This window comes from Mytilus trossulus, chromosome 2 (assembly GCF_036588685.1).
Source record: "Mytilus trossulus isolate FHL-02 chromosome 2, PNRI_Mtr1.1.1.hap1, whole genome shotgun sequence".
In the NCBI taxonomy this organism is placed as follows: Eukaryota; Metazoa; Mollusca; class Bivalvia; order Mytilida; family Mytilidae; genus Mytilus; species Mytilus trossulus.
The window spans coordinates 44,327,319-44,343,781 of NC_086374.1; the positions used below are offsets into that span (position 1 = coordinate 44,327,319).

At 33.4% G+C, this 16,463-nt stretch overlaps 2 protein-coding genes across 2 annotated transcripts in view; one reads left to right on the forward strand and one right to left on the reverse strand.

Annotated features, from left to right (window-relative positions):
* The window catches only part of LOC134705788 (uncharacterized), a 474,551-nt gene that overhangs the window by 383,910 nt on the left and 74,178 nt on the right, over positions 1-16,463 (forward strand). The window lies entirely within an intron of this gene.
* LOC134707328 (uncharacterized) lies at positions 6,948-10,326 on the reverse strand. The gene is made up of 2 exons (XM_063566997.1): positions 10,249-10,326; positions 6,948-9,860 (listed from the first exon to the last, which is right to left on the reverse strand). The coding sequence occupies exon 2, from the start codon at positions 9,845-9,847 to the stop codon at positions 7,520-7,522; it is 2,328 nt and encodes a 775-aa protein (XP_063423067.1). The 5' UTR covers positions 9,848-9,860; positions 10,249-10,326; the 3' UTR covers positions 6,948-7,519.

The window sequence follows — 16,463 nt, forward strand, 5'->3', positions numbered from 1 at the left end:
GTCAGTAACAACATATTAAAAGCTTTGGTTGAATGGTTCATTAGTTAATGCACGGACAACCTTTGATTGCCGCCCGCCCGACCGACCGCCCGCCCGACCGACCGACCGCCCGCCGAGCATCCCCAAATCAATAACCGACATTTTTGTCACAAAAATCCGGTTAAAAATGGAAAGTTCCCAATTGTAAAAATGAAATCTTTTTTTTGTCAGTTTTGTCCTCATTGTCATAATTAGGGAGAAGATAGTATGTTTTATCCTGAATTTTAAGTTCAACAATTTCGTCTATTTTATAACTTTACTACAAGAAATCTCTAATGATACTTCATAATAAAATTGAGAATGGAAATGGGGAATGTGTCAAAGAGACAACAACCCGACCAAATAAAAAAACAACAGCAGAAGGTCACCAACAGGTCTTCAATGTAGCGAGAAATTCCCGCACCCGGAGGCGTCCTTCAGCTGGCCCCTAAACAAACATATACTAGTTCAGTGATAATGAACGCCATTCTAATTTCCAAATTGTACACAAGAAACTAAAATTAAAATAATACAAGACTAACAAAGGCCAGAGGCTCCTGACTTGGGACAGGCGCAAAAATGCGGCGGGGTTAAACATGTTTGTGAGATCTCAACCCTCCCCCTATACCTCTAACCAATGTAGAAAAGTAAACGAATAACAATACGCACATTAAAATTCAGTTCAAGAGAAGTCCGAGTCTGATGTCAGAAGAAGTAACCAAAGAAAATAAACAAAATGACAATAATACATAAATAACAACAGACTACTAGCAGTTAACTGACATGCCAGCTCCAGACTTCAATTAAACTGACTGAAAGATTATGATTTCATCATATGAACATCAGGCACAATCCTTCCCGTTAGGGGTTTAGTATCATACCATCATAACATATATGAGAAGAACATAACCCGTGTCATGCCAACAACTGTTTTTAGAATAAATGTGTTAAAGTTCCGACGCAAAGATCTTATCAGTGACTCAATATTAACGCCAAAATATGCAATCTTTAATGACTTGACCACAGTATCGTTATTATATCCCTTCTTAATAAGTCTATTCAAAGGTTTTGTAAGTTTCTGAGGTGAATACTGACACTTTTGTGCTTTATAAAGAATATTTCCATAAAAAATGGGATGTGAAATACCTGAACGTATAAAAAGTCTGCATGTTGAGCTATATTTACGAATGATGTCCTTATACCGATGATAAAATTTAGTAAATGTTTTGACTAGTTTGTGATATCGAAAACCATGGTGTAATAATTTTTCAGTAATACATAAATTTCTCTCGTTAAAATCTAAAACATTGTTACATACACGAGCGAATCGTACAAGTTGAGATATATAAACACCGTAAGATGGTGACATGGGAACGTCACCATCTAAAAACGGATAATTAACGATAGGAAATGAAAAATCATCCCTTTTATCATAAATTTTAGTATTCAGCTTTCCGTTAGTGATATAGATATCAAGATCGAGGAAAGGGCAGTGGTCATTATTAGTATTAGCTTTATTTAAAGTAAGTTCTGCAGGATAAATTTCATTAATATACATACTGAAGTCGTCATTATTGAGAGCCAAAATATCATCCAAATATCTAAAAGTATTATCAAATTTGTTTATCAGATGTTGTTTTGATGGGTCCTTGCTTAGTTTTGTCATAAATTGTAACTCATAACAATACAAAAAGAGGTCCGCAATAAGTGGTGCACAGTTAGTCCCCATTGGAATTCCGATAATCTGACGATATACGGAATCCCCAAAGCGAACAAAAATATTATTTAGTAAAAATTCAAGGGCATATATAGTATCAAAGCATGTTCAATTAACATAGTTTTTTTGTTTATTGCTACTAAAAAATGACCTAAAAGAGTTTGAACATATATATTCACATTCTGATTTTTTGAATGCCCATTTAATTAGGTGTGTGAATTTTTTCTTAATGAGAATGTGAGGCAATGTGGTATACAGGGTAGAAAAATCAAAACTTTGAACAGATTCAAAATTACCAACATAAGCATGCAATTTATCAAGTACTTCCAACGAGTTCTTGACACTCCAAAAGTAATTTATTCCACTATTTTCGAAGGCCTTATTTGAACAATTTATTATAAGGTTTTTAATTGTACCAAGTGTGCTGGTAAGAAGAATAGACAATTTAGTAGTTGAACAATGGCTTGAAGACGAAATAAATCTATATTTGTAAGGGGTTTTGTGTAGCTTCGGAAGCCAATGCATAGTTGGGACTTTCATTGTATTTGGCTCTGCTTGTAAAGCGGTGGCTAAAAGTTTATGTTTGTTACAGATTTCGTTTTCTGAAAATGGAGTCAGTTGGAATGTTGGTGAATTGGTGATTTCCTTTTTCAGAACCTCAATGTAAAATTTACGTCAAACAATAATAATATTATTAGCAGCTTTATCGGCCGGGACAAAAACAAATTCCTTGGCTAGTTCTTTTAGTTTATGTTTGATACGAGAAATAGGTTTATTGTGGTTATTGTTAATAGTAAAATGTTCTTTAAAATGTTGAATACGTATATCAACTATCTTCATTACTGAATTAAAAAAAGAGTCCAAAGATTTTTTGTCAGCTTTTTCCCGTTTTATCCATTTCATACAGTAAGTATGGAGTGAGTCGTGGATGATATTACGACACTCATTCCAATTAATAATTGACGGGGGACGATATTTAGGTCCTTTACTGAGGAATGATTTTAACTCTCGGTCTTGAACGATGTTAAGATCTCCTGTTATAACATGGGAAATGGGTCCATAAATATATTCGGAATTACTGCAATTACATGAAGTAGGTGTATTTTCACTGATATTAACATCTTTACACACATAAAGTAATTCTCAACATAAGTGGGGTCTTAGTCTTACTGTATAAAGAAGATGCACTCAGAACCCCCCTATGGTCATGACCATACGCGTATGGTCCAAATACTCATATGGTCCGGAACATACACATAACGAGCGTTTCGTCCACACACGACTTATTGTTAAAGACGCTCTACAAGTACGACGTAGGCTTTTTAGGACCCAACATTCCGAAAGGTTTAGCCAAACATTGCTAAGATAACTATTCAAGAGATAGAAAATCCTCAGTATTTCAAACAATTTAAAGTTATCTAGACAATTAACAAGACCATATCAATGGTATGTCGTGTCAACATAGATGTGCTGACTACCAGACTGATGATACCCTCGAGCAGGCGGAAACCTCTCACTGCAGTGACATCGAACCAGTGGTTGTAATGATACCTGGCTTACATTGTGTACGCCAGAGGCACTTTACGTCTACAAAAGACTTACTAGAGATGCTCGTATCATGCACATACAAAGACCAAGAGCACTGATATTTCAAAAAGGTATTGCCAAACACAGATGAAGCAATCTTTTCGTCGGTAGAAATTTACAAGTATTTAAATTTGACATAAATTTATTCATCTCAAATACATGACTCCGACCATATACAAAATTTAAACAAAATATATTATTCGAATACTTTCTGAAACGAACTCTCTTTTAAGGAAAGTTGATATATGAAAATAAAGAAAAATTTGCCCCAGTTAAAAAAAAAGAAAGAGAATTATAAAACAACAAAAAATAGATTGAATTTGGAAAGGGGGAATATGTCAAATAGACAACAACCAGATCAAACGAAAAAATAGTTTAGAATAGTTGCATGTAAATTAATCTAACAGAACGTTATAACCTGTCTTCAACTTGGAACAGACATGTGAATATATAAAATTTGGGTTATAGCTATTCAATTGTTTTAATATTGTTATTTTTTATTAAGCCCTTTTAATCTCGACCATCGGACTAACATAAATTTGATAATTTTAACGCTTATTCAAAGTTTTGTCAAAAGTCGGTTCATTTTGATCCTGGTATCTATGATGAGTTTATTCATAACCGGATCGAAAATTATTTTAATAAGTTTTCAGTACGGAACAAAATACTGTTACATCACAGTTAATTTTCGCTTGTTTTCATTAAAAACTAAATAATGCTAATAATATTTCAGCTTCGATCTTTTTTTTTATGATTTTAAAATTAAAATCACAAAAATACTGAAATCCGAGGACAATTAAAAAAGGAAAGTCCCTTATTAAATGACAAACTCAAAAGCTCAAACACATCAAACGAATGGATAATAACTGTCATAGTCCTGACTTGGTACAGGCATTTTCTTATGTAGATGTAATGATTAAACTTGTTTGTTTTTACTGACTTCTCACATGCATGACATTCGCATCAAATTTCATTAAATGACAACGACGTGTGCATAAATCAAATAGACACAATAGGTAAAATAAAAAGGTCAAATGAATGGGTACAGCAGTCACACAGGTAGTTATACAATAATTATGTCATTCAAAGTATGATGGGATACTTAGGTAGAGAGTCACGTCAAATGATTATCACAACAAAAAAGACTTAATAGTTAAACTAATATTAATAAAGAAAAATACATTATCAAGATGATAAACAACGTCAGTACGCAGAATCTATACTTCAACCCATCGTGTATTATTTGTGAAGTTGATACGGAATATTTATCAACAACGTCTTGGTACCTTCCGATGAATGTATTTAGTATTAACATGGCCACAGCATTAGTTTGATCTTAAGTAACCCATAATCATATATTTTTTTATCTACAAAAGGTCAAATAAAGGCAACAGTAGTATACCGCCGTTCAAAACTCATAAATCCATGGACAAAAAACAAAATCGGGGTTAACAAACTAAAACCGAGGGAAACGCATTAAATATAAGAGGAGAACAACGACACAACACCGAAACGCAACACACACAGAAACGGACCAAGCATCAGACAAAATACCACGAGAATAACAAATACAACATCAAATATAACAAATAACATCAAATATAACAAATACATTTTAGTTAAGTTTTCAAAAAATTATGTTCAAAACGAGAATTTCGTTTGATAGAAGATTTGCTTCTAAAAACGAAATGTTATAAAAAAAAAGCTACATTATACGGTGTATGTTGAGTTTTCGGACACAGTAAAATGAAAGGAATATGCCATTTAATGTTTTAATTTATCATTCTTAAAAGAAACTTTCAACTATCGAATATATTGGATCATGTCGGTGCTACCCTTGCCTGTCCGACACGAAGTGGCATGCCGTTTGGTGAGTGCACATTCATGCCTTATATCGAATACATTAACAGTCTTAAAACGGCATCATCAGTACACCGGCGAAAGATTACTTAGTACTAGATTTATAATACCAACAGCTTGGATGGTCAGGTATCTTGCGACCAGCCGATTGCACCCAATCAATTCGCATTTAAACAAAACTCTTCTTAAACGAAATGAACTTATTTAGGGTTGAACTACGTATTCATGACACATGCTATGTGTGTTAAACTTACTTGCGAAACATATTTTCTAAACATAATTCATTTTGAATCCCATGCTTCTTTTGATAAATTCAATTATCCATCTATTTTAAATAGTTGCACATATTAGGATAGTTGGAAACAATCAAATGTGCAATAAACGAATTAAAAAGGGGATGAAAAAAGGGGGGGGGGCTGGGCAAATACAAACAGCTATTACAAAATATATTTAGTTAACCCTTATAAGAATGAAAGAATTGCAAAACAAATCATTTCCATTTCAAAGAAGCAACATTCCAGCAGCGCATTCATATGAAGTATATCTTCTAGTTGATACAATATTATGGGGCTTGTATTTCCTATTGTGATTTCCTGGCTAGATTGTTTTTTCTGAATACAAGGAGTATATTAAAACAAGAATGTCAAGGTTCAAGTGGTGAAGTTGAAATCACGCCTTCGACAATATCAGGACCAGATTTGTAATTTCATGAGTAACATGACAGGTGCCACACATGGAGCAGGATCTACTTGAATACAACATCAAACACTAATGACACCTTTAAAAAATAAGTTGTGAACACATTGCCCAAGGCTTCCAAATCCATTTTAGTTATACGCTGTTATTCTGTGGTAAACATGTCGAAAAGTACTATCATATAATTTATTAATGTATTTATCTGTCTTGGGTGTTCTTCCGTCGTGTACTGTTGTCATTTTAGCAGTATTTTTAACATTGTCACAAAGCGAGGAGGTCTGGCTAGCCATAAAACCAGCTTCAAACCACTATATTGTCTTAAAATGTCCTGTACAAAGTCAGGAATATGTCAGTTGTTATCGTATAGTTTCTCTGTATGTTGCATTGTCGTATTTTATATTTTTGTGTTTTCTGTTGTTTCGCTGTTTTCTTTTTATAGTTGATGCGTTTCGTCAGTTTTAGATTGTAAACCGGGTTTAGTTTTTTCTCAATCGATTTATAACTGTTGAACACTGGTATACTACTGTTGCCTTTAGCTATCAACAAAATGCCATAAACAATATTTCCTAGGAAGTGTATTTTTTCGACTAGCATGCACAATTTTAGAATTTAAAAAGGGATAGTTGACCTTTGATTGATTTTGGTTTTAAAGGTTATTTTTGATTACATTTTATTGTTATTTTTGTTTTTGTTTTTATGCATCCTTCACTTTCAAGTATTAGGTTTTGAAATTAAAAATAATAATATGAACATTCATTTTAATATGAATGGCTTTGGTATGTCAAAACCGTTCCTGACGAAGGTAAATATTTAGAAAAACGCTCCAGACGCACAGCACAGAAATTGGGTAAAATGTCTTCATGTGAACTGTCGCTTTCTATAATCCATAATATTCTTTCTCCTTTTGTTTCTTTTCATTTTGGCTTTGGTGTTGTCCGCCTCTCTTTGACTTGGTTTCTGATCTGCCTTTTCTATATTTGTACCCTTTTTAACGAAGTACAAAAAGTAACCAAAGATTACTATATTTGTCCCTTTTTTGACGGATTTCATGAAGTATAAAAACTCACCATAGATACAATGATTATATTTTAGTTTAACAGACTGTAATTATGCCAGAAAAACACTCAGCATGTTAATTTTGTCAATTATAAGAAACAACCAGCTATCAAATCAAATATTAACATACTAGTATCATAATACTAGGTTAACAGCACATCATTTTGTACATGTACCTTGTCAAACAATGTTAGCCATGTGAAGAATGTCTATTTTCCTCGAATGAGTGGGGTATTAGTGCATGGTAATATATTTTTTGTATTTTAGAAGACGATTCTATTTCAGAATATTATAGTTAGTGCACATCATAAACGGCAAATCATATCAAGTGCAAAAAAAAAACGGCAACATTTTAAGTGTGACTGTCAGACTTCTAAAAATGCTATGGCAACATTTACACAGTGAATATTGATAATACTACTACTAATAATTCATTGAAAAAAGAAGCGACATAACTAATCTGATGACTAATGAATGGGCTTTGAAATATCAAAAACATTCTAAAACTACTGTAGATGATTTTTCTAACGTGTGAAAATTCACCGTTTTAACATTATTGCGTATTTCCATCTGAAATTATCATATCTAATTTCGGCTATAGATAATATCTTCTACACCACTGCTATTGTGAGTGCTTTCTTCATCCGTTGATGGAACAAAGCTACAGCCTACACCGATTGGAATACGGAAAAATTCGTAAAATTTATACGTATAATAAGCTAATATAGCAACATGATAAATTGCAGCGTTCTTCACACGTGGTAATTTACTGCGTGAATGATAAAGTGATAATCTGTAGCATTCCAGAGCCTCATTTGTCCTTTTATGGGCAGAATAGCTGTATCCTAAAATGTTGAGTGATCGATACCTATGTAGATTTTCCCCAATATTACTGACTGCTTCTTCAAGATGTTTTAATGCTTCGTCTGCTGCTGGAAAATTATATATTTTTAGACATGACAGTTGCAGTAAGAGGAATATATAGACAGCCGGATGAATAAGAATGAATCTCTCTCCATAGTCCTGGATCATAACCATGGCACATTCTACTTGTAACGGATAAGGTAAGCAAGAAATGTGGTCACGTGAAAAGATAAAATCAAATGCACTTTCAATTATGTCGTCTTCATCTGCGGTCACCGGAGCTTCGGATGTTTGAAATATGTTTCCATTGGGCATCCCTAACTCGATTCCATGTAGAAGGGAACACTTCCCAGTGTACAAAAGGTATTTCTTTTGGCCCAAAATTGTATTTATTTTACTTATGACGGTATTGTATTCCTTTAAACAAAAATGTAAAGATAGAGAATAGAGAGCTCCAGTGAAATCATCTATCAAAACACCATCTTCAAAGTGCCTTTTTGTACTTCTAAGTAATTCTTCTTTCCTTTGTACATTTTCTTCATTAATATATTGCGCGTAATATCTAAAACCCATTTGAATATCTAAACATTTCAGAATTTTAGTTTTAAAGTTAACATCGACATCTAAAAGTTCACCAATTGCTTTGGAAGTCTGTACAAGTTTATGAAGAGATTCGCAGGCATCTGAAATGTTCGCAAATAGATATGAAATTCCCTGGTTAAATCTTGACTGTATACTGACCTTTTTCTTCAGGTTAAATAATTCATTGAGTTCCTTGTTTCGTTTGGAAGATTCTAGAACCCCATCGATGTTTCCTGTGTGTGTTTTCCAATATTTAGATAAATGACTGTCTGCTGGAAGACCATAACTCATTGCACATTGTAATAGATTGTTCCTAATCGAACAAAGTTTGGAAATCACTTGATTTTTTATTCTTTTCTCAATAAATCTATTATGGAATAAATTACGTTGTCTGTGAAAATAATGAGGCAATTTTTCTTTTTCAACAGCATCAACTAGGTACGTCAAGCAATCTCCAATTCTTGAAAGTAGTTGCTCCGGAACCCACTGGTCAATATCAGTTTCCTCTGACAACCAACACACACTATTCTTCAAATGGTAAGATGTTATAAGGTCTGGGAAAACAGGCTCCAGGAGAGTATTCCGTAATTTCTTCAAAATAACAAGGCATTGTATTTGTGTATCATTCAAATTCCAAGCTAGCTCTCGCTCGCCAAGGAGAAAAGATAATCGCCACTCGAGTGAGAAATTGAGCGACGATCTATCACCTACAGGAACGAAATGCCATGATAGTTTTTGAATTTTCTCTATCATGTTTTGACTTGGCCAGTTAAATCTTCTTTCTCTTTGGGTCCATTCTTGCATACAAATAGGCGATTGATCGTAAATAATTGCGTGAGCAGTGTCATGATCTAACGGAAGGTCTGGTCTATTAATGTGATAACCATATATGTTATCGTGAGCAAATTTCATAGATGGTCCGTGCACTGTGTGTTCAGTGGTGTTCAGTGGTATTGTATGCTCAAATCTTTTTATCATGAACTGAAGAAATTTGTCGCTTGATAGATAAGTTTTGCCTGATCTTTCTTCTACCAAATCCTCATGTTGACAACCAAAAATTAACGCAAATGTCTCAAAGTCAGCTGCTGTAATCAGCCTATAATATCCAGGACTGCAGTTTGATGATTCGGTAACCAGTACAGTACGATGTTTTTGCTCATCAGAACTGTTTTTCTTTTCTTTATTTGAATCATTACTTTCGCTATGTTTAACAACTACACCCCTAAACACAATCATATCATCGACATCGCTCTTCCCATAATCAGACGTCCCATCAAATGTGCTGCCACCTGAATATTGGTCCCAGTTAGATCTATTACTACTTATACAGTCGTAGACTAATGCCATATTCTTAGCTATGTTTGTTATTGAGTTTGCCTTTCCATGACACAGATATGACTTCCAAATATACCTCGACAGTTCTTCAGTTTTACTGTAATTATCATTTTGATCGGAGGCCATGTCCATACAGATGCGCAAACTAGAAAATAAAAATAATAATAGGGTTCTCGTTTGAATAATTTCACATTTATCATTTCTAGGCATTTTATAGATAACTTTACGGTTTATGGTTTTGTATAAGGACCTATAGTTTTGAACTTGTACGTCATTTAGATTATTGTGTAAAGTTGTCTCATAGGTAATCATACCACAACTATTGCTTAATATTACCATTCTTATGTAAAGCGCAGTAAAACCCGTATCAATATACATGACATGTACATCACCTTAGTAATAGGAAGTTATTTCTAATAGTACTTCCTGGTCTTTGAATTTTGTCCACTTGCATGTTAGCATTGTGGTCAAGACGTGATATCATTAAATGGAAAATAGCAACAGAATTGTACCAAAAATATAATAAAAGTTACCTTTTTTAACAATTATAGAATGTGTCTTAAATCGGAAGTACACAAGTTTATGCTTGAAAGAATTCTGTAAGGCCACACCTCTCTAAGGGAGAGAAGTTCACATACATATATATATTAATATATATAAACTATCTATTTTCATATAAGGCAAAATTAAAAGTTAAATTTCGTATTTTTTTATAAACTGCTGCATGAAATACACTTCTGACTAGTAATGTATAATCAAGTACAGACTCATGTCGAACATTAATTTAAGAAACCTAGGACTTCAATCTGCAAAAGGGGAGGGTCATGTCTAATCTTCATGGTACTACGTGATTTTGAACATTTGTCAGAAGAAAGGACTTCCGGTAACTTGGCCACAACCAATGCAGTACCTTTAAATATATATAGCATATGAGAAAAGCATATTCCAACGAATGTATATTATTGAAGGATTAACAAGCGAATTGAGCAATGCATTCTAAAATTTATTAAAGGTACTAGGCTAGTAATTTGATACGCAGCGACACGTGTACGTGTTTCGTCTTCATATTACTCATCAGTGACGATCAGGTCAAAATAGTTAAACAAGTATAAAGTTGAAGATCATTGAGGACCCAAAATTTCGAAAAGTTAAAATATTGTCTGGAGTACATGACACCTGGTAATTTCTACAATATTGATGATGTTCTTTCAATTTACTCAGCATTTTCTCAGTTGGTTGCATACCTTTATCATCCATAACTGGAAATTAAAGAAACAACAGAGACGGCTTCCTCCGCCTCACTTAATACCTATCTTGAATTTGACAAACGCGGCATTCTCAGTAGCAGAGTTTGTGACAAAAGAGACGATTCAAATTTTAAAATCATTATTTCACCCCAACCCCACCCCCACCTTAGTAGCAATATACCAACTTCACTTGCATATGGGGAATATATTTCTCCTCATTCGGTAATCAATAGCTTGCAGCTGCTACTAAGACTTTATAAAACGTCACCAGTGTCTGAGCAGAAAGTTTATAAACCTGGTTTATGTCAATTTACAAAGAAAGTCTCGTCCTATTTCTAAAAAAGCTCTTTGGCAGATACCAAGACCTTTATGATAAATATTTCGTATCAACTTCACAACTTTCACATGATGGTCTTGAATTATAGTTCTAGGTTCTGACGTCGTTTATCATCTTTATATCGTGTTATAGTATTCTTTCTTTTTCTCTTGTAAATTTTTACCTTTTCTGTTTAGTCCATTCTTGGTAAAATCACTTTAGTGTGGCTCGGTACTTATACAGCCGGTCATTGTGCTAGTGCATGTAGTGAGCTATATCTGTAAAATTTAAACGACAAACGGAGTTTCTTTGTTGTTGGATCCGAAAGTTTGCAGTGACGCGTTTCTCACTAGGTACGTCTAATGTTTCGAGTATAATTAACGCTTAATTTTTCGATATTTCAGATTAAAGTACGCTAAAAGTTTTGATGGAATGCAATGTGTCATATGTGTATTATACACAGAAGAAATAAAGTTTTCAAAACTGCACGTTTTCGCAGATAAACCTATCTATAATAAGTTATCAGCTGTTTAGCTGATGTAGCTTTGCTAATACTTGTACATACGTATCGAAATGATAAAAGGATAATATTTAGATATACTGTTTTCAGTAAACTATCATTATATATTCCGTTTAAAATACAGTTTCAAAATTGAGTTTAAAAAATCAATATCTCAATTTAAAAAAAACTATAAATGTTGACGTCATTTGACCAATGGGGAATGAACAGCTGAATCATTGTATGACGCAGTATCAATATTTTTAGATTATAGGAAAATAGTCTTGTATTCAGCGATATACCAAATTCAGATCGATAATTAAATCCAATAGAATGTATAGCTATTTATATAACAGACGATGTGAAGAAGAAGAACGAAATTAAGATATAGCACATCAGGGGTCTACTTAATAACTACCTACATTTAGACATATTATATAATATTGTCAGTATTCTTCATTTTCTGTGATACTTTTGTCGTCCTGAAAATGCATGAAATATTTGTCACTGGACGTTAAGCAACCCAGCAATCAATCAATCAATCTGTGTCTCATATGTCTGTCTGGTATATATCATTGGCATTCGAAAACCATTTTTCTAATTTTGAAAGCTTTATATTTCAGAAGGTAGAAAAAAATACAACAAATAAAGTACATTCATCGACAATGAAACACATATTTTGTTTTTAATATTGCATATTGGTTTTTTCCAAAGTGCAACTCGTTAATATACTTTATTTATGAAAACCGACCCTTCTCATTTACGCATTATGTGTTCTATGCACTTTTATATATAATAGGAATCAATACACAATTTATTGCCTGCAATGTTTAATCATCATGTTCGCTCGTATTTATTTGTTTTGAAGTAGGCAAACAAATAAATAAATGAAGAGTTAACAGGAATTCGTGTAAAACTGATTGAGAATATGCGAATTACAGGGATATAAGAAGTATACATCAATAAACGAAATTCCTAACACACGAATAACCAAATGACATCTCTAAAGCATTAGTCTACAGTCTTGAGGTAACCTACTTCCATTTATATCAAACTGAGAATGAAGACAACAGATGAGAAAGAGATGCACCCTACAATTTATGTGTTCTAATTGAACCAGCCATTACACTTCACTTTTTTTCAAAATTCCATTTGTGTAGAAATTGACGACCAGAAAAAACGAATCAAAATACCATACGTTGGTCTTTCATAAGGAATTAAAGATGGTATAAATTGCAAGCATGAGAGGCATCTGAATACAGAGTGTTAAGCAAGTTTACTCCAAGACTTCCGGTGTCCATCTCGATCTGCAGTATTTATATTGAGGAAAAAATGGAGGAACATGAGCTTGAAGCTCTCTTAATTTATATCTTATTTAAAAGAATATCCAAGGGTGCATATGCTATAGAAATTTAAAAATATAAACAACAATTTGTGTGAAAGTATGATAACAGGCAACTCTCTCTTTCAAGAGTTAGAAACATACTGTTGCGAGAGAGGGAGTCTGTAAAACGTATATAAATACACATCCACGTCCGATCTGACCGTTGATATCAAATTCAAGATTTTTAAAGAAACATAGCAACAACTCTGTGAGGAAGTCCTTTGATGTTTTGTTTCAAGACAAAAAACTGCCTTTCCACTCGGAACCTTTCTTTCCAATTAGAGTTATTTCGACTGATAGTGTAGACCTAACAAATCTCATGTTCATTTTCCTGATATATTTGCCGACATCTTCGTCATTTGGTCCCTTACGGATTGTTGTCTCATTGGCAATCATATCCCATGTCCTTATTGTTACAAAATAAATGTCATTGTTGAATAAAAGCAATATTTGCTGTTATACGTTAAGGTATAGAATAGAAATAAGAAAAATGTAAGTTTTATGGGAAGATGGCAACAAGCACCTCTCCTCTTCGTGTGTTATACTCCTTCTCTGGTTGAAGAGGGGTCCGTAAACTGTACGGGATGTATACATTCACATCCACACTCGGTAAGAACGAAGCATATTATATTACCGTATAGCGGGTTATTTTCGCGGGTGTAAAATTTCGCGATTTTCATTGAATAAGGTATACGAAATATTTTGGCGGTTATTATTTTGGCAGATTCAACATTTTTAACATTACCTTTGCATGTACACTTTTAAATTGGTGGAATTTATTTTGGCGATTTTGTTCTATCCGCGAAAATAAGCAAAAATTTACACCCCGCGAAAATATCCCGCTATACGGTATTATATGTAATACTATACACAGTGACAGACATTCTAAATTCTAGGTCTATGCTTTAAAAGTTCAGTATATATAAATCGGTAAATGTAGCGTACAATCTAATTTTAAATTGCCTTATCTACATGCATACATATAATATATCCTCAGTCTGTATTCTGAATTATAATACGACCTAAATAATAGAAGTTGAGAAACAGTAACGGATTTTTAAAATCAATAGAACAGAAGAACTGTTTGCATTGCGTCTTTATTTTACAAATAATTGCTTTCTATTTCAAGGTTAAATTGAAAACATGCAAAGCCAGAATGTCATGCTTCCGTTCTCTGTCTAGTGCTAATTCGAGGAACAATCTCAGTCACAGTGGTGCATAGATCTGTTGTAATGCCCACTTCTAATTGAAAACATTTTGTAAGTAGATGTGACACATCATAACATATTGATAAATATCTTGATTTTGGCCTGCTATGGCATGCTGAATAAATAAGTATGCGAGCACACTCAGTCTGATTAGGAACGTTTAGTTAGAGGCATGCGTGTACATTTAGACCGAATTACATGCATGTACTTCCATATCATTACAAACCTGACGAACGTCTCTTTAGAAGATTTCGAAGGCAATCTGTTACAAAGATAAACATCTTTATTTGCCAAAAAAACCCAACCAGTTTGATCTTTATATAACCTTTAATCGGCGAATGCAATAACATTTTGGGAAGATGCAAAACCGTGTAGTACATATTTTCTCTACTGTCCTATGTGAATATCAATTTGAGTACTCTATTTTGGCTAAGCACGATATTTATCTAAAATGCATAAAGTTTGGACAATGGGCAGCAAACGACCTTTCTGGTATTGCAGAGTTGCGACTTTTGCAGTCCATTTTATCTGCGGATAAAACATTCACATCTATATTGAATCAAAATTTGGAGCTTTTTTTTTCAGAATTTTCTTGCTGCTTTTAGATTGAAAGTCAACATTTGTTTTTTCTTACGGGTCTTTTCTATTTACTTTTTAAGGAGCATTCGGTATTTCTTTTTTGGGGGTTTTAACCTGTGGCATGTAATTTTCAGACAAATGTGGAATTTTATCATCTTTTTCCGTATTGAACATTTATATGGTAGGCTTTATTGTTGTATTTTATTTCAGTATTTGCATCTGATATATTTTGAATATTTTGAATATTGTACATTTTGTGTTTTTTTATTTGATTTGTTTAATTTATCCTGCTGTAATTGTCTATTTTATGTATATATAAGGGCGCTTTATAAATTTTCAGCATTATGATTATTTAGAGAAATTAAACAGTAAACCCGGCTATATATAAATTTGCATGCTTTTTATAATAATGCAATGTTTCCAATATTTTGGTCAGTGTAGATAGTTATACCGCCCAATGATGCCTGTTTATATATTATTTCAAAATACTTTTTACAGTAGTTCTAGATCTACTTATAAATCGGTAAATTCCTTATGTAGTTCAATATCTATGTTTATATGACCTTGTAGTCCTACATAAATAAAAATTATCATCCGCATTAAAAATAAATACAATAAGTTTGTGTATTCGACCTAAATATAACGAGTTGAAAAACAGTAACGGATTTAAACAATTGAAATCAACAATCGTTTAAATTTTGCAAACCGGGTATGATGTCAATGCCGCCTTCAAAACGTGTAGCCAGAATATTACGGTCCACCTTTTTTACCACTCGAGGCCGGGTTCTCTCTTTAGTGGTGTGTTTCATATATTAACTGTTGTAATGGACCACTGATGATCCAGAAACAATCTAAAAGTAGAAGTGAAACAGACGCATAGGTATCTGGATTTTCCGTTCGGGATTAAGTCGTGGAAGAGGACGTACGCACTGCTTTATTTGAAATATCCGTTGGCCTTAATTGGGAACATTTTTAAAATAATCAAAGACACATCTCAGGGGTGAATCCAGCCATTTTAAAAAGGGGGGTTCCCAATCCAGGACGAAAAGGGGGAGTTCCAACTATATGTCCCCATTCGAATGCATTGATCGGCCAAAAAAAAGAGGGGGGGGGTCCAACCCCCGGACCTCCCCTCCCCCACCCTGGATCCGCTAATGCATCTAGACAGCAGATTTATAACCCGATGTTCATCTCTTATACAAGCAAACAGATGCTTTTATTTGCAAATTACGGCGCCCAAAATAGGCAGGTTAATTACAATATAAATTCAAACATGCTTCAATAGTGATTTTTTTATACATAAATGATTTACTAGAGTAGTGATTGACATCTATAATATCAAAATAAATGAAATAAGTGATTTATAACAATATAACTTATTGTCACTCTGGACTGGTTTAATACTGGACATCACATCTCTCTCTCTCTATATATATATATATGTTTGAATTTATATTGTAATTATCCTGCCTATTTTGGGCGCCGTAATTTGCAAATAAAAGCATCTGTTTGCTT